The 25,277-nt window shown below is 41.5% G+C and overlaps 1 protein-coding gene across 2 annotated transcripts in view; it reads left to right on the plus strand.

Moving 5' to 3' along the window:
• Hdac9 (histone deacetylase 9) overlaps nt 1–25,277 on the plus strand; it is a 474,463-nt gene that overhangs the window by 22,072 nt on the left and 427,114 nt on the right. The window contains exon 2 of one of the 2 annotated variants that reach the window (XM_057782117.1): nt 7,678–7,740. In XM_057782117.1, the coding sequence (XP_057638100.1) occupies nt 7,678–7,740 (63 nt within the window). Of the gene's footprint in view, nt 1–7,665; nt 7,741–25,277 lie in introns of those variants that run through there. The other variant, XM_057782116.1, reaches the window with a different exon arrangement.

Below are 25,277 nucleotides of genomic sequence, written 5' to 3' on the forward strand. Positions count from 1 at the left end.
ATTATTGTGCCTCAGAATCAGCTGGAAAGCTGCAGAAAATGCAGACTTCTTCTGGACACAGTAAGTTTCATTTCTAGCAAGTTCCCAGATGATCCTGAATCTCTATAAACCGTTAAAGCCAGACTAAGTCATAGTTCAAAGTACTCTATTTGAAAGAAAGCATTAGAGGAAAAAAAGATCAAAAAAGGCTTTAAAGCTTACTTTTGTTATGATGATTATTTAAAAATTATTTTTTAAATTTTTTCAAATAAGACGGTCTGTTCATAATTTTATTGCAGATGAGTCTGCTTAACTCTTTACCAGCTGATAGGTCTAGGGGTGCATCACCTGTTGTCCAGGGTCCAGGAGTGCAGTGTTCATTGTCCATGGTCCAGGAGTGCAGTGTGTGTTGTCCAGGGGTCCAAAAGTGCAATGCCTGTTGACCAGGATCCGGGAGTGCAGTGTGTGTTGTCCAGGATCCGGGAGTGCAGTGTGTGTTGTCCAGGATCTGGGAGTGCAGTGTGTGTTGTCCAGGGTCCAGGAGTGCAGTGTGTGTTGACCAGGGGTCCAGGAATGCAGTGTGTGTTGTCCAGGGTCCGGGAGTGCAGTGTGTGTTGTCCAGGGTCCGGGAGTGTAGTGTGTGTTGACCAGGGGTTCAAAAGTGCAGTGTGTGTTGTCCAGGGGTCCAGGAGTGCAGTGTGTGTTGACCAGGATTCGGGAGTGCAGTGTGTGTTGTCCAGGATCTGGGAGTGCAGTGTGTGTTGTCCAGGGTCTGGGAGTGCAGTGTGTGTTGACCAGGGGTCCAGGAGTGCAGTGTGTGTTGTCCAGGGTCCGGGAGTGCAGTGTGTGTTGACCAGGGGTCCGGGAGTGCAGTGTGTTGTCCAGGGTCCAGGAGTGCAGTGTGTGTTGTCCAGGGCTCCAAAAGTGCAGTGTGTGTTGTCTAAGGTCCAGGAGTGCAGTCTGTGTTATCCAGGGGTCCAGGAGTGCAGTGTGTGTTATCCAGGGGTCCAGGAGTGCAGTGCGTGTGGTCCAGGGGTCCAGGAGTGCAGTGTGTGTTGTCCAGCGGTCCAGGAGTGCAGTGCCTGTTAACCAGGGGTCCAGGAGTGCAGTGCGTGTTGTCCAGCGGTCCAGGAGTGCAGTGTGTGTTGTCCAGCGATCTAGGAGTGCAGTGCGTGTTGTCCAGGGGTCCAGGAGTGCAGTGTGTGTTGTTCAGGGGTCCAAGAGTGCAGTGCCTGTTGACCAGGGGTCCAGGAGTGCAGTGCCTGTTGACCAGGGGTCCAGGAGTGCAGTGTGTGTTGTCCACTGGTCCAGGAGTGCAGTGCCTGTTGACCAGGGGTCCAGGAGTGCAGTGTGTGCTCACAGGCAGCTCCACCAAATTGTGAGGAATTAGTGTAAATTATAGTTCCCTCTTTACTAAGAAGTGATGCTATTCTTCCAAGAGAGAAAATTCAGTTGATAAACTAATTCACAAACAAAAGTACTTAGTACCTCCCTACTCCAGCTTGCTCCCTAGGAAACTGAGAGCAGAAACCTATTGATCATAAAGGAATGTGTGCAATGCATTGCTAATGGCTGTAGTTCGAGAAATATGAAATTGAAGACCATGGATGGCTGAGTAGATGGAGGATACCAGACATCACACAGAAATTTATAAAAATTCTTATAAAACACAATTTAGCATTTTAGGGAAATGAGTTTAAAAGTTTACAATCTGGGCTCAAAGCATTTGCTTCTCCATGAAAAGCCTTCTCACCTCAGATCCACCACTGCCCTCCTGGCAAAGATGATACGTGTATTGCCTGGCTGAGAGTGGGAACCTCAGCTGTCGGGAAGACAGATTTGAGAAAGGCCATAGTGACTGGGGTCAGAGAGTATCTGTGTAGATTGTTTTCATTTGTATTTTACGGTGCTGAATATAGACGGTAGAGTCTTGGGCACACTAGGGAAGCGCTCTGCTGTTGAGTTGTCTTCAGTCCTGGGCCAGCTTTGGAAAGACACATCACTGTGTGTTCCTAGGCATTTTTATGAGAAGTTTTGCCGTTGTCAAGGTGTCTGGAAACCGTTTGACAATGGGATTCAATTCCTGTTCTCCATTAATGTGGGAACCTGGACTGTGTGCTCTTGTTTCACTTTGATTTTTATCTACCTGAAAGCAAAATATGATACATAATTCAATTTCAAAAGAAGTTCCTCAAATTAAATTTATTGTATTGAGATGTTAAAAAATTGCCCTTTTACTTTGATGTTTACACTAGTTTGTCAAGATAAGCATAAAGGAAAATGTCTGCCTTAATAAAACTGGTCTCATGAATAGCTGGAAAAACTTCCTTGTCTTTCTTTAACAGCATTTTTGAGATGATGCGAGACATTCTACTTCTTACCGTTGAGTTTTTTGGCTATGAAAACCCCGGTGGTGAGTGTCCAGGGTGTTAGTTTTCATGACGTTTATTTCTCTTCTGGGAGGCAAGCATCAGCTGCCTCATGTCAGGCCCGACATATTTCACAATAAATAATTTTTTGTTGTCAAGACTTAAATGAAAGGCAGGGCTGCTAATGAAAAGGAAAGTGGATAAATGCTTTCTGTGGAGGTGAGATGTAAGACGTGGCCCAACTGAAGACACGTTGGACAGCTGTTTCCTGGAACCTCAGAGAAATGGGATAATTGCTTGCTATTCTGGAGTTTTATTCTATTTTTTGCTCATAAAAAGCTTAGAGATCTTCTCTGTCGATTGTGGTCTGTGGGTGTAATTAAACATGAAGTGACGAAGGATGTGTAGGCATCTATTATGCCAATATTTTGATTGTGTTATTTGTCTTACATATTTCCCACAATTTTTGTATATTCTGTTAAAAACACTCCCAAACAAGTAGACAATTATTCTGTTTTAATCAGTAATTCATCTGAAATTGTATTCTGGAAAAGTAAAGCAGTGTGTTTGTATCATTAGGTGAGGGCAAGGTTGTGTAAGGAGAGAACCCGAAGACTGGAGGTCATCACCTGTGTCGCCTTACACAAGTCTGTTTAGAAGTGATGGTTCTGTTACAGAGACACAGAAACAGAACGCAAGCATGATGGGTGGACAGGGGGCATTCGATGGATGGACGAGGAGCACTTGATGGGTGGACGGGGAGCATTTGTGATGGGAGGATGAGGAGCACTCGATGGGAGGACAGATAGCCTTCATTAGTAGAAAAGTCTATTTCATTGTGACATTTTCACAAATATCATCAAACTTTCTTTCTATTCAACCCTCTCTTGCCAGCCCCTCACCCTCTGGTGCTTTTTTTCCCTCTCCCCAATTCTTCTCCTGACCGCTCTTACGATATGCACATTATATAATGTGTACCCTCTTACCTTCTCTCTCTCTTTGTCCTCTGCTCTTTAGATCTCATCTTCTTGTCTAGCAGTTTCCTTTCTATTCTGATGTCCTCTATATACATGTGCATATATATATATGTCTTACATAAATACACACATGCATACATTTAAATCAACACTCCACATATGAGAAATATTTGTCTGAGTCTGGCATGTTTTACTTAAGATGATTATACTAGATCCATAAACTTTCTTGAAAATGTCACAATTTCATTCTTTACAGCCAAATGGATTCTATTGTGTGCATGTGACCCCCATTATCTTTTAATTCATTCATTTGTTGCCGAACCTCAGGGCTGATCCTGTATCCTAGTAATGCAGTGATGAGCGGGCTAGCCTGTAGTCCTCTGGGTGTATAGCAACAAGAGTACCGGAGCTGAAATGATAGCTCTGGCTTTACTTTCCCAGGGAACTCCACCCTGATTTCCATACTGGCTGCACCAGTTTGAGTTCCCACCTGAGGTGGGTGAGGTTTCCGTTCTCTAAACATGCCTATCAGTGCTGTTATTCGTCGTCTAGATGAAATCCATCTTGATAGAGGTAAAAGCAATATTAATTTGCATTTTCCTGATGCCTAAGGATATTGAATGCTTTTTTTCTTTTTTTACTATTTATTTCCTAAATTTCTCTCCTTGAGAACTATTTTTAAGTGTTTTAGACAATTTAATGATTGGCTGACTGTTTTATTGGTATTTAACGTTTGGAATTCCTTACAGAGTGACGATAGCGCCTGCCAGGCGCATAGTTAGCAAGAATTTCTCCATTCTGTGGACTGGTCTTTTCAGCCTGGCTTGTGTGAAATATTTTTTAGTTATTCATATATAAAGTTTCTGCATAGCACAGGAAAACAAATCAGAGGGCAAACAGCCACAAAATGGGAGAAAAATCTTCTAGCTATACACCAGACAAAGACCGATAGACAGAATTTCAAGAAGAAATGTAGAAATTTGATATCAAGGAAATAAAACTGCCAACTAACAAGTGGGCTAATGAATGGAAGAGAGGATTCAAAAGAAGAAACACAAATATATGGCAACAATTTTTAAAAATGTTTAATATGCCTAGCCATCAAGAAAATGTGAGTTGAAACTTTTAAGATTCCCCCCCTCACCCTGGCCAGAATAGATTTATCAAAATCCCTGGCAAGTACTGGAGAAACTGTCCAGAGAGGAGCCCCTATTCACTGCTGGCAGGGTGCACATGAATGCAACCATTTGTAAAACAATTTGGAAATTCCTCAAAAATCTGAAAATAAACCTAGCACATGACCCTGACCCAGCTGATTTACTCCTTGGCATCCACCCACGAATTCTGTGCCCCCTCCCCCAGAGATGTCTGCACCCCATGATGGTCTGCTCTCTTCATTATGGCAAGGAAATGGAGCCAACCTAGTTACCCAACTACCAGTGGATGGGTAAGGAAATCTGGTACATATAGAAAATGAAATACTATTTAGCTTTAAAGAAGTGAAACACAAAATCACAGAGAAGTGGGTGAACTTAAAACGTGCTAATTGATATTAATTGAGGTCATTTGACATCAGAAATAAAAAGAACATTTTTTCCTCATGCATATCTATCCTATTACAAATATGTGCACATGTAAACAAACATACACATGGTTAAAGTACAACATGTAGAAAGAAGAAAATAAAAGATGAATTTTAGGTGATGAGGAAGGATTAAACCCACATGCACACATTAAATCATGGACACGGAATAATGAAGCCAATAGAATGTTAATTAATTGTATTCCTAGGCTTAATTCCATCATTAATTTTTCAATTTTTTTGTGTTGGATAAATCCACAAAAATATAATTAACAGTAGAAGCGAAAGATCCAACGTGAGTCTTCACAGCTTCAGAATGGCTGCTCTAACTGTAGAGAAGTTAATTAAGATGGTCTACACTAGGGTCTGGCTAATCTCCTGTACGATGTTTTATATTTATAACTACTTTACAAAAATTAATTATAAACAAAAATCATTTCCAATCTCTGTGAATGGATGTCTAAAACCTTTTCTGATGGAACCTTAATAATAAATGGGGATACATCCTATAGTGCAAAAACATTAGAGAATAAATATTAGAAGAATGAAACAATAATAAAGGAAGAACATTGCGTCCCTCCACGAAGCTGCCCCGGTGGGGGGAGCAGATCCTGTGAAGGAAACAGAGGCAGCTCATGAGCGGTCCGTCTTCACGAAGTCTGAAATGCTGTGTGTGATAGCTACCCATTAGAGGACAGTGCTTCCATGTCTTGAATTTTATGCATGCATATTTTTAAAAAGGAAAAACGAAACATATTTTCCACTGATAGAAACATTACGGTTTTGTTGTCCTGCCTACTTGCAAGGACATTAAAAAATACTGTTTTAACACTCTTGTGAGTTAACTGTCCAAATAATGCCGTTTCCTGAAGAGGGGTAATGGGTAGAGATTAATTGGCACAGGGAAGAGAATCCAGCCAGTATTGCCTTGTCTTCCCTTTGCCAGAATTCTGTACGCCCATCTTTGGTTTTCTTGGTTCCACAGCCTGAGTGTGATGAGATGCCTCTACTCTGTGATTGGTCTTTGGCCTTTCCTTTCCCTGCCCCTGCTGATGCCCCTGCTGAGTCTGTTTGTCAAGGAAGAACTTGCATGATGGGTACCACTTTTGAATTTGCCCTTAAAACTGGCTAGATGCCGGTGTCCCCTCTTGGGATGCTGAATTTATTACTGAGAGAGAAATCGTTATTATTAATGTATACCAGAGATTATCAAACTCTCTTGAGAAGCTGTGCATTCCATCTGCCTCACAGGGGATGGTCTATAATGTGTGTTGGCCTGAAACTCGATTGGCATGCTATACAAAACTGAGGTCTGTATTTCAGCCATTCAAGGTAAAGAAGGTCTGGCCTGAGGGACTGAGAGAGGAAAAATCCTTGTAGTTCTAAGACACAGCTTGATTTTTGTTTTAAGTATAGCAGGTACAGGACGCAATAAAATTGATATGTGGTCTAAGATCACATTAGGAGCTGTGGAATGGACAAGATAAATAAGTTTTTTTTTTTTTTTTAAAAAAAAAAAAAACAACCAAACAAACAAGCCACAAGCCAAGCCTTCGTAAAATTTTTCTTCTGGGGTGTGCTTGTTTTCAGAAATTACCTCTGCTGAATCTCCTGTCGGTGCTGAAACTAGAAGGCAGAAAAGCTTCTAGTCCTCCAGCCAACTGCAGTGTAGCCAGAGAAACAGACAACCAAAATAGAACACCAGGATTGCTGGGCGTGGGTGAGGCAGAAACCACATTATGAGCAAAAGCTTCCAGTATTATTTTAGAACCAATACAGCTCTGCACTTCTCTGCTCTCTCTTCCAAAAACACATACTACAGAAATAAAGTGAAATGTGTGTGCATTCTCCCTCTCCGAGTTAGGATTATTCTCCTTTTTTTCCTTATTTCCCTTCTTTGGGGGTGCGTTGCCGGTGTGAAAACCCAGTATGGAAAGCAAGCCGAGGAAGGAAAGAGTTAATTGCTTTTAAGGCCCTGCAATAGAGAATTATGGTTTGAAAGATAGAGGCTGGACAGCTGGCTTTGCTGGGGTATTTTTAAATGCATTAATGCAGGCTCCAATCACTCGGCCATGCTTGACCTATTTTTGGCTCAGGCCGACCATTGTTCTATTTCTGTGCCTGTGGGCCATGCTGTTGTTGATTCATATGCAAATGGATTATCACTAGCTTTAGCCAACTTGAGCTGAGAGAGACTGAGAAAGGGAAGGGAGAGAGGCACAGACAGATAGGAGGACACCCTCTGGAGCCACTTGCAGGGTGAGGATCTCGCCTGGAAACCCTAGCAGCCCAGGAGCTAGACGCCAGGTTTAATTGTTTTTTCCTTCCTTTCTTTCTTTGTTTTCCCCAATGGGTAGAGTTAATATTTTTCTATTTATTCTTACAAAGAAATAATCCCGAGGCACATTCCTCTTGCCCGCCTGCTTTTAGTTTCCAGGATAACCTAGAACTCCAGCAAGCCATAGCATCCACTGCTTCCTGCTTTGCACACAGGTTGGTAACTGGGGGGAGGAAAGAGCCCAGGTCTTTTTTTAAAAAAAAAAAAAAGAAAAGAAAAAAAAAGGGTATGTCCATCTAAGCAGAAAGGAAATCATTGTGGAAGTTGATCCTCCGCTTGCTTGCTGTTTCTCCTCGGGGAGGAGGGAGGACCAGCCAGGGTAGCTCCTGGGACCAGAACAGGCAGCCGTGATGGATGTTTCACGGAGCTGAAGTAAGAGTGACCGGAGCATGCTGCAGACAATTTACGAGAGTGACTCCTGTGTTTCCTCAGATGGAGTGGCCGGACGAGAGCAGCTCTTGGCTCAGCAAAGAATGCACAGTATGATCAGCTCAGGTATGCTCTCTCCTATAGCTGGGGTGTCTGTTTAATGTTTGGGAAGGCTGGAGAGCAGGCTGGCAGGGAAATGAAGGAAAAACAGCTTGCTTAAGGAATAGCTTTTCCGGTGTGATGTTGATGTTTTGTTTTTCTCCTGGTGCCTTTGAAGGGTTTCATTTAGATCCTTCCCTTACGATTTCCCTGCACATTCTGAGTATGGTTAAAGAAGGCTGCTTCTGAATGAAATTGCAAAGTATTGCTACTGATTCAAGAGACACTGAGAGAAGTAAAAGGACGGTGTTCGCCTTTGCCCTGGGCTGATTGTGAATGTCTGCTAGTGGGACTTAAGTTCATGGTGGGGCTTCAGTTGAAATCGCAGCTCTGGCCGGCCGGATGGTTTTCTGTTTACAGTGTGCATTCACAAGCACAACTATTTATAGACCTACCTTCTGAAGTCTGTGTCTGCAGAGTTCTCAGGTACTTTTATTCCTTCCCTAATGTGGCTTTTTCTCTGAAGCTCAAAGTGAATCTGTTTTGGATGGAATAGAATTATTACCAGATGCTTATTTTAATTTACCCCCAAACACTTTGGAAGTCTAGTATTGCCAGACAGGTGCAGTGGTACACACACCCATGCATGCATATACATACACACAGACACACACACACACACACAGACACACACACACACACACACACACACACAGAGAGAGAGAGAGAGAGAGAGAGAGAGAGAGAGGTGTTCAAAGCAGGTGCGATGCTTTGTCAAATTCTCTTTCATAGTTTTCTTCCATGCCTGAGCTCTCGGAGATGTACTAATGGGACACAGCTTTGACCACTTCTCTGTCTACTTCTGTTAAAAGTTCATACTCTGCAGGCAGTCTGATTTACTTTAATTACTGCTGTTTGTTGTTCCTTTCCTACAACCAGTTCATAAGCTTTTATTACTCTGCTCTTGTCTTCCTCTTCCGAGAGCTATAACCTAAACTGGTTCTCCTTGGAGCTTCCACATCCCCCTGTGGGCTTCCCTGTAGCTATAGGTCATGGCCTAGATGCCCTGATAAGGCTGTCATATAAAACAGCTTTTACCGAGTACACTTAAGTAGGAGAGGAATATTCCACAGGTTGGCATGAAGTTGGCTCCCATGCCCATACACATTCCCATCTGTGGGTCCTGTTTAAAGCCAGCTCTCGGCAAAGCTGCACTCTCCTGATGGTTTTCAGATCCTCTGTTTACCCAGTCTTTTTATGGAATCATAATGAAATGTCAGTTTTGTAAAATTTGGTATTCTACACCAGTGTCACAGAAATTGTATTCATGAGCGGTCTCTATTTAGCAAAAGTGAACTTGCTAGAACATCCGTGGCTTATTTTCATTGTGGGTGAAAGTGGGCAAGTTCTGGGGAGGGGCTAGCAGGTGTGCCGGGGTGGAGAGAGCACTTAGGATTGCAATTCTGAGACTTCAATGATCACTTTAGAAAGAACTGTTCTAGCTATGTCTTCAGTACCACGATATCATTTTAGTCTTTGTCTCTGTTATATTTCTTTGGAAAACTAGAAACATAGTCGTGTCCTGCAAGGAACAACTGTTAGCTGGCACTGGGCTAGCCACACGTGTGTTAGCAAGCTTTGCTCTTTTTCCTTGATTTTGATAACCAAACGACTTGACTCAAATCACCAAAGTCATTTGCCTGACAATGAAAGATCAGTATGCAGCATAACATTTTCAAACTGGAAGCCTTGTGACTGCTTGGCAGCCAGTCCCACCTGCGGTCGCATCCGGCTACCGGCTCTAGCCGAAGAGCTGTAACTCCGCAGCGGCCCAACATTCTGTCTCACAAACAAGGGAGATCTAAGTTGTACTTGCTTTTAAAAGTTAGAATACTCATTGCATTAATTAGTTGATTCCTATGGTGCCCTATGATATTCGACTTTGCTTTACAAGTGTAACCTTAGATTTCATTCAGCCAGTCTTTTTGTGTATTTTATTTCTGAGACACTGGGTTCTGTATCATAAAGAAAGCAAGCACACTTCAAGATACAATGCTTAGATTCTATCCCTGATGTGCTCTTTTAACTGGTTTGCAAATCTCCTCAGCCCTTGTATCCTTAGCAAACGTAGACCCATAGCAGTAGAATTTTGGAGTGGGTGGTTGGTCCTGGTGAGCCTTCACCGGACCATTTTCTTTTCCTTTGGACTCATTACTAGATTAGAGATGTGTTTCTCTTGATAGAGTTACAGATCTCGCTTTCCTCTCCCTTGGACCGTCGACCTGGTTTGGACTCCAGGATAAGAAGTGCATAGTGACTGATGGATAGGACAGACACACACACGTGACACACACACACATGGTGGGGTACGAGTAGAGGTGCTGCCCGAGAACTCGCATTCATGAGCCTATTGCCCGCTAGTTGTGCAGTTGAGATGCTCAGCTTCGAATAATCACAGATGGTGTGCACCCACTGGCCTCCCAGCATCCGTGTGGGGTTCACATGTGTAGACACATCTGCAAAGTGTACGTGTGTGTGTTGTGTTGATATCATTTCAAGTGGAGGAACATGGCCCTCTGGTTTTGCCAAACCATCCAGATGAGTTGGATTGTCCATGAAGAAATACGTTTTTGTTCTGTAGTCCAGTTTTGTTAATTTTTTTTTTTATAAATATGCTGTTTCTTTGGATAGCTTGCTCTCCTAAGAGTGAACTCTCTTTCTTCTGTGAATCATGACTATGTATCAGGGTAGGTTCCTATGTGTGTGTTCTGTGAAACATCTCATCATATAATAGTCACGGACAAAGAAGCTGGCGAGCATGTGCTCAAACTGTGAAACTCCAATAGATACTCCCTGAGTTTAGTTATGTTCAAAAGTTGGTTTTATCAGACAGTGTGATTAGCGATGTTTCACGATGATATTTGTTGTTGCTGTTGTTATATTATCTCTTGTGTGTTAACGTACATTATTTTTGTGCAGAGAACTAATATGTCATTGGATTGCAACTGTTATATATAGTTGCACATTTCCCTAATAATTATGGTCAGATTGAGGTGGTCTACATATATTATTTGCTCTGCTAACATCTCAGTTTAAAATACTCTACAATGGTCAATTTTGAAATCCATCAAAAGTGGTAAATGCTGTCAGGTGCCTTTCCACTTTTGGAGCTTGTGTGGACTATTTATCAGTATTGACTCGGGTCTGTCAGCAGGAATTGCCACAATGAGGGGTGTTTTCCTGTTGCCAGGCATGTTGCCTGCCATGTTGGACAGCAGGAATGTCCACTCAGGTTGGACAATTTATGAAGGAATTGCTGTCTGCTAGAATTAAAAAAAGAAAAATCATATTCACTATGTATTCCTATTTTTAGTGACATAAAAACATTTAAGTCTAAATTTTGACACGTTTTTATTAAGATGTATCTTCACCTCTCCAGAGTCTACTATCTCTTGGTATGCTATACTGAGGGAAATGGACCATTATGGATTCAGTAACCAACTGTGTCTATTTGAGAGGTAAAATGAAATTAGGAGGATGTCTGTAAAAAACACCGTTCTATGAGAATTACTTCTTGCATGACCTTTAATTGCTTTTTGCTATTTTCTAACTCATACTATCTCACCTTTAAGTTTGTTATCAGCTGGAACACTTGATGGTACTGGAAATAAAACTGTTCCTCAGCGAGGCTGTTGGTAGTGGGACAAGATGAGGGTGTCATGTTTCTGAGGCTCATGCAGGTGATGTAATCAGAAATGTGTTCATTCAGTAAGAACATTCTCTAAAGCCCTAGGATGTCTGAGAGATACAAAATTGTGAACTTAAAAACATATTCTAAATGATGAGATGCGTAGTGTGATGATGTCCTGCAGATATAGTTCCTCATGCTGATTGCTACCAGAAAGGCCTCAGCTGGAAAACAAACACAATCCATTAGACATGGCATTCAAAAGAAAAAAGGAAAGAAAAGGTATGTGCTATGTGGCATGCCTCCAATAATTAGCCACGGAAAACGCTTAGAATTTTACTTTTAAGTCAACAAGTTCCTAACAACTCCAGTATTCCCAGAGCTGGAGAGCAGCAAACTGAGGGATAGTCTCAGCATTTTGGGGTACCCTTCTTCTCCCACATGCCTGAGGCATAGTAGAAGAAATTATGGAAGAAAAAGCTGGTGAACTGGGGGAAAGGATTCAAACATAGCCACTCTAGAGAAATACAGGCCCTAGGTGAGCTTTGGAGCAGGCAGTTTCTGCCCAACTAATCTTAGGGTTTCAGAGTTTGGACCAACGATATTGTCTAAGAATTGCTTCCCAGAAACACCAAACCTTAGAAAGAGCATAAATTCCACAAAACAGTAGCTAAAAGGAGAATGGTGAAACCATAGAATGTGATGAAATGGGAGCTTTCCTGCTAAGGAGATCACCTGAGAATGACAAGAGCTTCGTATTACAGAACAAAATTAATCATTAGAATAGCAAGAAACTGACAAGGAGAAAGGTTTGAAAAAGGAAAGTGGGCTAATGTAGTTAGAGAAAAGGAAACACAGTTGAATGGCCAAGATCAACAAATGAAGTGGCTATTTGTGTCCCAGAAGTCAATATTTCAAAACATAATTCAAAAAATTATGTGTATGTATATATTTAAAAAATGAAGAAAGATACATTACTTGAAGAAAAGAAAAATACTGGAGATTGAAAGAGTTTCTCATCTTTTGGGAAATTTGATGCAAATCTCTAGACAGTCAGTCAGTCATATACTGATTGGGCTATTGAGCCATGAAAACTTTTTCAGGGTTTTGGATGGGCAGCTACAAGCGGTAAGGTCACAGGCAGGAGGAAAGAACTCAATGGGATCCAGGGAAGCACATCATACTTACCCAGTGTTCAACATCAGAAGACAGAGAAGAAGCCATGTAGCGTGGCATGAACCTTTAATCCCAGCACTTCATAGGCAAAGGCAGGCAGAACTCTTTGAGTTTGACGCTAGCCTGGTCTATAGAGCGAGTTTCAGGGAAGCCAGGGCTGCATAGTGAGATCCTGTTTCAGAAGAAGAAGAAGAAAAGAGGAGGAGGAAGAAGAGGAAGAAGAGAGAAGAAGAAGAGGAAGAGGAAGAGGAAGAGGAAGAGGAAGAGGAAGAAGAAGAAGAAGAAGAAGAAGAAGAAGAAGAAGAAGAAGAAGAAGAAGAAGAAGAAGAAGAAGAAGAAGTAGTTCTAGAGCCGTGAGAGCAGTGTCCTTGGTGGTGGCGTCAGACAGGAAGTATTAAAATAGAAAGAAAATGGTTAAACAGTGTGAAAATCCTCCAATATGAGAGATGACCTGATAGTGGAATCCAGTTAATGGCTAGATGAACTTAAACACAATCATATTAGGAGAGGACTCTTAGTAAAATGAACAGGGATGGTGTTGTTCCTGGTGGACTTAGCTTACTGGAGAATGCCAGTCTCATCCCACTGGATGCTGCAGAGTATCAGTCAGACTTAGCAGCGCGAGGAGCTCCGAGCGCTGAGAAGGAAAAGCTGGGAGAGCTTGCTAACATCCTTCCTTTTCCTTACAGGGACAGAGTGTCTGCTGCTTAAAATAGAAATTCACAGTGGCTTTTTGTTTTTACATTTCCAAATACTAATTATTTCTGATAGTTTATTTAACCCTAGAGAGAGACCTCTGAAAACAGTATCTTGTGATGAAGAAGTATTTAGCGTGTTTATAGTTTCTTCAAATGCAGTTTTACATCTGCTAAGTTCAGTTACATTTAAGGTTATTTTTCAGGTACGATGAATACCAATAACATGGCCTTGTTTTTATGAGAGTATTTTTTTAATTTATTCATGCCCTCAAATAACTCATAGATAAAAAGTTAGTAAAGACTTTGCATTTGTGAAATGTAATCATAACTTTTGCTTTGTACATTTATACTCATTTGTTTATTTATTGCATGGGTATTTGTGTATAGTGTGGTACATAGTGTGTGTTTTGTGTATTTGCATGCATGTGTGGGTGCATGTACCTGTGAAGTCATGGAGGCCAGAAGAGTGCTACCTTGCCCATTCTAGGCAGGGTCCCTCGCTAAAGCTGGAACTCGGCTGCTGCACAGAAGGCCGCAATGGTACTCTCATCTCTTTCCAGCGACAGCTCGAGAGCTGCAGTCCTGTGCAAGGCCACACCCAGATGTTACATCTGACATCTGAGCTCAAGGTCTTGTGTACACAGCAAGCACCGTTACCCACTGAGTCCACATTTCTCCAAACCAAGTAGGAATATGTTGATTATAGGAATCTATTCTCTAAGATTTCCACATGCAAAGTTATTGTGCCAAAATTTCAATTGTTAGCAGTGTGTGTATAAGTTTGTTTATTTCTACTGCAAGGAAAGGAACACTGGTCAAAATGACAGCACGGGGGTCTTTACCATGAGTTATATAGCAGGTGGTTAGGCTGCAACAGGGGCTAGCACAGCCAGCTGCTCTCAAGTCCCACACGCCGTTCTAATAGTTCTACTGCACTGGCTGTGGTCCTGGTGGTGTCGCATGGTTGGTACTGCTTTGCGATCCAAAGGTCACGGTTTCACAACAGTGTTCCCAGGTCTTCTGCTGGGCTTGATGCATGGCAGGTTTCAGAGATGGAGGGCGACTAATTATTTTAGGCTCTTTTTCTCTGTTGTTATTAATCTCCTTGCTCTGTCTGGCTCTGTCTGGCTCTGCCTCCTCCCCTCCTCTCTTCTCCTTCCCTCTTTATCCTCCCCCCCCCCTCTCGTGTGTTAATATTCATATATGAGTACAGCCTGTTGTGGAGGTCAGAGGACAACCTGGGTATGGACCCTCATATTTCACCTTGGTTGAGACAGGAGTTCTTTGCTCTTGGCCGTGTGTACACCTGACAAGCTGGTCCATGAGCGTCCATGGACTGCAGTGGCATTTCAGCAGTATTTTAATCAATAAAGACTGCCTGAATATCCGAGAGTAAAACTAGCTCTTATCTCGACCTCAGTCTGAAATGGCGATCCTGCCTACTGGAATTTCAGAAGGAAACTGTGTCTAAGAGCTGTTTCCTCCCATTTTATAGTACTCTCTAGGGCTCGGATTAAAGGTGTGCACCACCCAGTTTTTATTGCCGCTAGTCTGGCTACTGGGATTAAAGGTGTATGCTACCATAATCTGGCCTGTAAAGCTGTTTTACTCCCATATCACCATACAAACATGGGGGTTGTGGTTTCTTGGGATCCGAATTCAAGTTCTCACATTTACCCACAAGCCATCTTTTCAGCTCCCACGTTGATCTCTGTTTCGGTCTGTTCCTACCCCTTTCCAGTTTCGAGACAGGTTCTTGCTGTGTAGCTCAGACAGGCTTAGAACCCAGGTTCTTGCCTCGTTAGCCTCTTGCATGCTGGTACTACATGTGTGAACCCTCCTCATGTCTGACTTTTATTTAACTGAAGAATATCGCCGAAGAATAAGAACTCCTCCGATAACCATGCTTTGAAATGTGTTGGCCAGGTGGCATCATCTGCATATGTTTCCTGCAGTTGCTGAGTAGATGATGGTGTAGACCCTGAAGGAAGCGGCCTTGAGCCTACACAAGGTTTCTGCCGAGAGGAAACAGCCACAGAAGAGTAGGGATTAGTGGGGCTCCACAGGTTTCGTTATGGTGCGCATGTTGGTGGCAGAAAATCCCTTCTTTGAAAATTTAAGTTTTAGAAATATAAACATTGTAGTAATAGGAGTGAACTGTGCTTCCCATTTACCTTTCTCTGAATTGTAGTGCAGGCTTATGTCCATGAAGTCATGTCTGTGTAGCACTGATGGGACTTCTTTCCGACCTCCCTGGTATTACACATTGACAGGCAGAGCCCAGTGCTGGGCACTGAAGCACAAACCTGAAGCGTTAGTTCCCTCAGCATTGGTTCTTATCATTATAAAATCTTCAGAGACACAAAAGCATACAATGATTTGTATATCTGGGATATAATTTAATGCTAGAGGAATTTTTCTAGTTTAGGCAAAGTATTTGGCTTTGATTTTCAGGAAAGAAAAAGAAAACAAAGAAAAGGAAAGAGAAAAAGAGATAAAGGGTTGTTATTAGAGCATAAAAGACAATCTTTAACAAACGGTAACTTTGCCAACAGGTTCTCCTAATTGCTGCATTTTGAGAATAACAAATGTGTTTATATTTTAGAATAATTAGATTTTCTTCTGAATTGTGATGTATCAAAAACAATAATTGAGATAAAAGTCCATGAAAATGTCCTTTAAAATCTTGAAGAAAACATTAGCTCGTGCACAGAGACATGGCCCTTGGAAAGCTGAGGCAGGAGAATCACCATGTGTTTAAGGCCATAATAGTGAGTTCCAGACCTGCAGAGTGAGACCCTACATCAAAACAACAAACGATAAAAGCTTATATCTGAGTTGACAAGCATTCAGCATTGCATTTCAGTGTGGCTGGGTCTCTACCTAGTCTTGAAGGGACCGCAGTGTCATTGGGTACGTGCGCTTCACGGAGTCTTTGCTACTGACAGGGTTTGTTTTTCAATTACAGGAGGTTTGCAAAATGAGGGAGAATGACAATAAATTCCTGTGTTCATAGATGAGCTTTATCATCTAAGATACTTGCATCAAACAAATTTAAACATTAAACTACTGTCTCAAATAATTTCATAATTTAAATTTCTATAGTTAATGAATAAAAAGCTAGGCAATTCTTGTGTTTTTGTTAAGAATATATTTTCCTCTCATTATCATATTGTTAACTTGTCTATAGTAAGGTAAATTATGGGTCTTTTATGCATAAAGTTTTTAAAATACCCAATAACTAAATACAACAAAACCGCTCTAAGGAAGAAAGAAACTGACTAACCCACAGACTGTAGCTAGCCATTTGCATAGGACTGAATACTGCGTGCCGAAGTTTGGAAACACCCACAATGCTATTTTCATATTTTTCCTCGTGGTCTAGAAGTTTCTTTAAGAAACTTCTAACTTCGCAATTTTTGTTCATGATGGACCCCATTGCCACAACGAGTATGCTATTTTCAGTTTGCTTGAGGTAAATTTGGGTGAGTGTTGTAAAACATGACATACCAAACAGGGTTCCGATATGGGAACGACAGGAAGTTGATTCAAATTCCGAAACTTGAAATTCAAGTTCAAATAAACTAAATTACAACAGAAAAACAAACCCAAAGTTAAAAACTAAACACAACTAACAAAAAGAGAAGAAAGGAAAGGAAAAGAAAAGAACAAAGACAGTTTTTGATTAAATGGCATTGTGTGCTCTCCCAGAAACCTTTCAGGGAGACTCTCGCTAGGGAGCTACCCTGAGGTGACCTAGCAAACCCAGTGGGCCGCACTTTAACCTTCACCAAGCTTTTAATACCAGACTGCAGGTGAATACCAGTTGATTTTAGTTAGTGTTGTGTGGTGTGTGTGGTTGCACACGTGCCATGGGACAAGTGTGGGGTCAGAAGACAGCACTTGGCATCCTGTTTCTCTGTCACTGGGAGACCTAGGGCTGGAGCGCGGGTCACGCTGGCATGGAGGTCACTTTACCTGCTGAACCGTCTTGCCAGCCCTCAGGGATATATTTGTCATTCCCGGCTACTGTGCTCATGCTGTGTGCTCAGATTGCACCTCAATTTTCTAGTTTCATTGCCACTGAGAGGGTCAGTGAGATTTTTCATCCCGTCTGCACTCTCTCATTGCGTAGCAGCTGTGGTTTGGCAGCATCTTTAACTTGGTGTTGTCAGTTTAATGAGGTGCAGTCCTAGTCCACCCTTCCTAGCTCACATCTTAGGAAATCGGTTTGAAGGTAAGGAAGGCGCATGGTCCCTTAGGGAGACAATGGCAGAGTTCGGTTTTCCAAAAATGAAAATATTTTCCCCAAAAGAAAAATGTTTATTAGAGGATAATCTTATTCCTATCTGCCCGATACTAAAAATGTGCCCTCAGTCACGTTACAAGCAAATGTCTAGGCAGACATCTAAATCTTGGGGAAATTTAGGGTAGAAATAGACAGCATACTACAAGCCATGATGGAAGCCTCTTGCTCTTCGTTCTCAGTGCTTGATGGTTAAAACTGAAAGGTGTCAACATGTTCATCACTGCAAAGAGGCAGGGGAACCTTGATGTTCTGTGCCAGCCGTCTTTGGCAGAACCAGCATCCCGGGGTATCTGTATGTTTCTCAGTATTTCACAAATGCTGGTCTTCTGCACATTGGCCTATTAGTACCAATGTGCTCTAGCACTGGAAGGGCAGTTTTGGAAATACTAACGCCACAGTAGGGTTTACTTCCTTTTACTAGAGAAATTGAATTATGCTCACCTATATCTTTACCTAGAAACCTGGGAGGATCCATTCATGTCCAATTTAGAATTTGTAACATGAAATTATTGAGCTAAAATGAAGATTTGGCCAACAAAATTTAGATTTCACTTAATTTCCGTATCTCTCTGTCATCCATCTATATTCATACAGACATATAGATTTAGGTCTCCAATTTGGGCTACTTCAATGAAAATGAATGTATTTTTATGCTATCATGAGCATATATCTTACTTTAATTTGCATTAGATTTTTCCTTCATTACATGTCATTATGTGTTATGTAGGTGATGTAATCTTAGAGTTAGAAATTGGATAGTGGTCACATTGTGAAAAAAGCAACTGTTCGATTTCTAAAACTTTTTAAAAATCTCATGTGCTGTGCGAATCTTGTGCAATCTTTCTGAATTAATAAATTTTAAAAGCATTATAGATTATCATGTTAATAAGCAATATAGTTTATTGCCTTCCTGGGGGAAGATCCTCTCGGAGGATCATTAAAGACATGGAACCTGCCGATGCCTGCGTGTCTGTGCCTCTCCTTAACAGGCTGAGGCCTTTGGGTCCGTTATTCTTAGCCTGGGTATTTCTATCTTATGGCATTGCGGCTCTAAGATTAGCTTGTTAGGCGTTATCTTGCCATCTGAGTTCCCCCTAATATAACTCTACACTGGAATGACTATTTATAGAAAGAGCATTCTGTCATTTTTGGGTTATTTCTAGTAGTTTAAATAAAGAAGAATAACATTCAAGTGAAACCACATATCCCTTCCTGCTGTCAAACAACACGATAACTCTGCTTCAGGGGCAATACTGCTGCTGGCATGAGAGCCGGTGTGGCTGCAGTGTTCCTTTATCTCTGCCACCTTGGGGGAGAGGAGAAGACCTTGGGTAGCAATGCATGATGCTTGCAGGAGGGCTATTGACAGCCTTGATGCTTTCTGTCACAGCTCACAGAGCCTCTGGTTGATGGTGGCAACAAGAGACACACGTGTTTATTTTTAGAAACAGGCATTGCTAAGCTCTCTGTTTGGTGTTAACATCACTCATGAGCAGACTCCTCAGGGCTCTTGACCCTTCCTGAAAACAGAACATTACACACACACACACACACACACACGCACACATATGCACACCCAAACACACACACGTGCCCGGGCGCATTCATGCACACACGTGTGCTCACACACATGCACACACACAATGCACACCCAAGCACACACACAAACATGCACATTCACTAACTCTGAAAAAATGACTGTTATTTAAAAATTAACCCATTTTGAATTAGAAAATCTAAAGTTCTCTTCAGTTTCTCTAGTAGATTAATTTCTAAAACCCTGGAGACTGGGTTTAGAAAGTGAATTGAATGCTATGTTAAAGGCACAATTAATATAAACAGTGAGTAGAAATGAATGTATATTTATATTACTTAATAAATTACGTTGCCTATAAAATAATGTTATCTGTGCTTCCAACTTTATTGCAACAATATGTAAAGTAGAGCTATGAGAGAAATATTGTATTGATTTAAATTTCTTATTTAAGTGGCTGAAGTATAAACAATATAAATATAAATTTTTGTATGAACAGTGTAAGTATAAAGTTCTGGTATAACTAACTTTTGATGAACTCAGTAAGTTTCAAATACAATAAAATGAGTAGTTTTGCATTTGAGAAATTTCCCAATTTACCTCAACTATTTGCTTAATTCAGATATGAGTAATTGATACTTTGTTCCCAAATTAGAAATGTGATTTTCATCTTTTAAATTTGCATGTTTTTACATTCTTAATTTAAACTAACTCATTGCTAGATGATGAGGATATTAAAATGGTATGTTAATATGTTTCATGAATCATAGTTCTTGAGAATGGGCAGCGTAGGAATCTTTAGGAATAGACAGAATTTTGTGATCACTTGCGTCTTTAGGGAGGAAAGGATTCACTCGGCTCACGGGGTTCAGTCCATCTTCTCAGGAAGCCAGGGCAGGAGCCCAAGGCACAAACCTGGAGGTAGGGACTGAGGCACAGGCTGTGGAGGAAGGCTGTGTTGACTACTGTTGCCCCGCCCTTGCTCCTCATGCAGCCTAGGTCCACCTGCCTAGGAATGGTTCTATCCACTGTGGGAGGATCACGCCCACAAGCCAGTGAGATTGAGGTAATTTCTCTTTTGTAGTTCCCTCTGCCCAGGTTGAGAAAAACATTTACCATCAAACTTATAAACTGAATAGTACTTTATTATAAATACCCTCTTGTTTTCTTTAAAGATGTATTTTTGTGATTGTGTCCAACACGAAAGTGCCCACTGGTTACTAGTAATTTGAAAAGTAAAAAAGAAACAAAACAGCAGGAAAAATACAGGAATGAAAATCTATTCAAAGAGGCCGAGCTTGGGCACAGATGTTTCGGGTGGGCAGTGTCCTTTCCCCCAAGCCTGACACGCTGAGCTGCAACTCTAGGGCTCACAGAGTAGCAGGAACTCGTGATCCCCACATGTTCTCTGAACTCTACAAGAGTGCTATGATGGGTGTGCCTTACATATACGCATATCTGTATACGCACGTGTAATAAAAATGCAAAAGAGTCTGTCAGTCCCTGAAATGTCGAAGCAACGGGAGAACACGGCAAGCTGTCCCTAGCCTTCTTAGTTAATTACAGACTGAATGTTCTGAGAGGTGGTGGAGTTGGAGGTCTCAAAGCCCACTGAGGCAGTCACTTGTGGCTTTTCTAGTCAGAAAGCCAACCGTGTTCCAGCTAAAGTTCCCTCCACAGAGGAGACAACTGTGTAGTACACACACACACACACACACACACACACACACAGAGTGTGTTAATTTCCAGTTACCTCTGCCGTTGGGAAGGGTTGGAGAAGCTGTTAATTGCAGTGGGTCAGGGGGCCGAGAAAGGCCGGTATCCAAGATTCTCTCTGTGGGACAAACACAAGCGCTATGCCCTGGTGTGAGGGACAATGGCCTGTCCTTACCTTTCCTTGTTTCTTCGTTTTTACTTCACATTTGTTTATTAAGAATGTTGTAAAACGAGTTGATCCTATTTAACTCCCCATTCCTTTCCCACCAAGCTTTGTCTTGTTTTCCTCCTTCAAGGTTAATTTGTGCTGTTTTTGTATGGATGGATTTCCACTGGAGGATGCTCAACTTCTCAGGTGCTCCACTCTTAGGAAATACTGAGTCTTTTTCTTCATCAGCAGCTAGCAGTGGCCAATAGTTCCTCGGATGGGGTGGAATCTCATGCCCAACTCCTTCCCCAGGATTTAGTCTTGCTCATGCTTACATAGTCTTCTGCTTGCTGTCCCAACTACCGTGAGCTCATTCGTCCGGCGACCCTGCTGTCGTCAGAAGATACCACTTCCATGTAGCAGTAGATCACTTCTGGCTTGTATTTTTTTGCCCCATCTCTTCCACAGCGATCCCAAGTCTGTGGAGGAGAAGATACAGTGTATATGTTCCGCATTTTCTTGCCCTTGTCCCATGGCCGGCCATGGGTCTCTGGTAAAGCTCCGTTTTTGTTCTTCTCAGCTACAATCTTATCTAAGCATAATTTTCTTGCTTGATTGATGTGAACTATATAGTTTGTTGTTTCATGACACCAGAAGTCCTTTCCTGAGGCCCCAAAAGAGAACCATCAGTGTGTTTGTAGTAGTGGAAGCAGAAGCCTCAAAATGTGTTCTCAGAAGCACAGTGTTTCATGCTCTCTAGATGCTCCAAAGTGCAGAACTAGTTACCGAGTTATCCATTTGTGCACCTGCTTTGCGCCATGTGCTTTATTCAGGCAAATGTGGGTCAAACAGCATCTCTGTCAGATGAACTGTAATTTCCAAACACAATGGTTAGAACACACAGTCTTCACTCTGTTGGTGGGTTTGTGACAGATTATTATAATAGCTGACTAAGGGAATGCTTTTCAGGAGGTGACAGATGTATTTAAAATGGAAGTGGGCAAGAGTGATCGCCAAGAGCTATTTCCCTTATATGCTATGGTGTCTTGAGGATAGAGAACAGAGACAGATTCGCACAGTAGACTGGACAAACACTAATGAGGGTCTGACACACTATCTCACATGCTTGATGCCTCATGGATCCCCCCGCCCCCCGCAACATTCCAGTCAGTCTAGGTCAAAAGGCATGGGAGCATTCGGAGCAGAGCAGAAAGCGCTCTGGAGGTATTTTAATCTCCATTTTCTTCTGCCTTGGAGGAACTGGGGAAGCCTTTCTCAGCTTGTAGGGGAGAACCAGGGGAAGGTTCTCAGCTATAATTTTCTCCAGCTTCAAGACAACAGGACTGAGCCAAACTCCTGGATAACATTGCTTGTGGGTTCACAGGGTAACTTGAGGAAGACAGTGCTTGGTAACTTGATTTATGCCACAAACACTCCTCTCATTCAATCAGTATTTATTAGTGCTTTACAGTTGTATTTTAAAGAGTGTTTTTGTTGAATGATGTGTTATTGATTAGTAGATAGATAACACATGAGAAAGGGAGACAGAGACACACAGAGAGAGACACAGAGACACAGAGAGAGACAGACAGACAGATATTTTCTTTTTCTGAAATGCTTTCTTTTCAGCTCCAGCTGTAACTTTTCTTTTCATTGGTGGAAACCTTACTCCTTCCAAATCTTACTAAATGTCCCCAATACTTGACTCAGCCATCCCTTCCCTCTTCCTCCCTGTGAGCCCCCTTATCCCTTAATGTAGATTTTTTTATTATCAACCCTTTATGACCCCCAAAGAACATTTTCATTCTGTTTTGCATCCTAACATTTTATACACATCTGCCCCCATACCCTATAGAAGAAGAAAATTGTGATTTCCTTCTATTTTTAGACCCTTCAGAAACTAACACTTAACACTCCTTCGGACGCTTTTCAGTGACTGAGTGAGTGATTGAAGAGAACAATGCTATTTCAAGGCTTTTTTGATAAACTTTATAATTTTAAGGAAGTTATTTCTTCTCTTACATCTAAAATAATTCTTCAGTGTCCTTAAATTTGAAAAATAGATATTTAGGCTGTTAGGTTCTTTCATTATTTATTATAGAATATTAATTAAGAATGACATTGCTTATGGTATGGTGGTTGGTACATGTCTTTAATCCCAGCACCAGGGATGCAGAAGCAGGTAGATCTCTGTGAGTTCTAGGCCAGCCTAGTTCTGCATAGCAATTTCCAATCCATCAAGCCCTAACTAATGAGACCCTATCTTTTTTTAAAAAAAAAAAAAAAACCTTCAATCTTTCAATACACACACACACACACACACCATATCCATTTAAATGTTTCAATTCTGAAAAAATGAAATTGGGAATGTGCTTATTTAACTTGATTTTTCAATGAATAATGCCAACTGAAATTTCCTAAGATATGTTTCTGCATTCAGAATGCAAAGTGTGAACTAGCTAATTTAAGAATGCCTGAATATGAATGCATACTTTCTTATCCAAGTAAAAGAATAAATTTTGTTGTGAAAATGATTACAGGTGTATGCTTCTGTAATTAAGATACTAGATCCTATTTAATACTCCTTTCCCCTCAGTATTGTTATGTAGAAAAACCTAGAGGATAATGGATTTTTCTGTTGATAATATCAGTCCCAAATAATTCTTTCACTGGAAGTGTTTGGAATATAGCTCATTCCCATTTCGTCAGTTAGGTTTTAATTGGTGCCGTTCTTAACAATCAGGCAGGGAAAGAAGTTCCTCATATAAACAGTTTAATAAGCAAACACAGCATGGCAAGGGTGTCAGTCATTTTAAAATACAATCTAGAGTAGAATGTCAGAAGGAGCTCACATCGTGAGGTATGAGGAACAGCAGATGGAAGAGGGGATCAGTGTCTAAGAGAAGCAATTCCAAGAGAGAAGCAGAGTAAATAGAGTTGTTTCAGAGAGAGGGGTGCTGAAGGTACCGAGTGCCGTCAGCTGGGCAAGATACAATTTTTATAGTCATTTGTTTTGTCCTTTGGTTTAGCCATAAATCAGAGCCAAGTTTGCCGAAGTACATGGAGTTAGTTTATAGCATCCAATGTGGACCACGGAAGGAGTTTTCAGCACAGGTGTTGAGGTCGGCTGAGTAGGTGAGGTGCATCTTGGGTACCCTTTTAGCAGCTGTGAATACTGAGATTGTGGTTTTTCACCTTTTTGAGTCCCAGGTAAGGCTTTATCTGGTATAATGATTGGACTAAGATGAGGTAAATCAAGGGCTGTCTGCCGTTTGAGTTGGAAACTTCTCATCCCTTTGTGGAAACATAATTAAAAGAATAAGATTTTCTTGAATCAACTTCCTAGGGCTTTTTAATTTGAGGTGTTATAAACTCAGTTTATTAGAACTACCTGTTTGTTTTGTTTTCTACTAAATTGATATGAAATGTTAGAAAAAATTATCCAGGTATCTAACTTATCTGAACTTATACTGTAAGAAGGAAAATAAACCTCAAACACCTGGTGCTTAAATACAAAGAAACAGTGCTGCGTGGTCACTACCAGGATCCCAAACTAAACGGAAAGATTATCATGTCATTGGCCTGAAAAGACCGATGATCCTTTGAGAATTCAATTTTAGGTGAGTAGAAAACATGCTAAGTTGTTTTGTAGACACGGAGACATCTTTAATGTGACTCTCCACTGTCCATCCAACTTAAGTATCTTTGTATTTAAGCAGTCATGCATGGGGGGCTGACTTCCCCACATCTGCCAACACTGGATAGCATTAAACCTTAGACGGTTTTGCCACATTGAGTGACAGAAAAAATGGTACAGCATTACTGTTTACGTGTGAATTTCTCTGGCTAGTGGTGGACTCAGCCATTCTTCACACAGCACTTGCTGTTTGGGTATCCCTAGAGACAACCCCGGGAATGTACCAATGGCTAAAGAAAAGGTCAGCCAGGAAATGCGGCTCTTTTCTAGACTGGGTAAAGAGAAAGAGTGATCACCTTATAAGATATATAAAAACATTCATCAAAACTCAGTGCCTTGCCATGGTAAACCTGTCACTCGCTAAAAGTAGAAGAGGAAAGTAAGTATTGCCGGCTCAAACCCTATTGGGTCCTATGGATCTCTTGGTAACAATAAAACATCCTGAAGCTGGAGAGATGCTTCAGTGGTTAAGAATATCGGCTGTTCTTCCAGAGGACCTGGGTTTGATTTCCAGCACCACATGGTAGCTCACGACCAATCGTAAGTCCAGTTCCAGGTGACTGGACACCCTCTTCTGGCTTCTGTAGACAACAGGCAC

This window comes from Chionomys nivalis, chromosome 10, assembly GCF_950005125.1.
Source record: "Chionomys nivalis chromosome 10, mChiNiv1.1, whole genome shotgun sequence".
Taxonomy (NCBI): Eukaryota; Metazoa; Chordata; class Mammalia; order Rodentia; family Cricetidae; genus Chionomys; species Chionomys nivalis.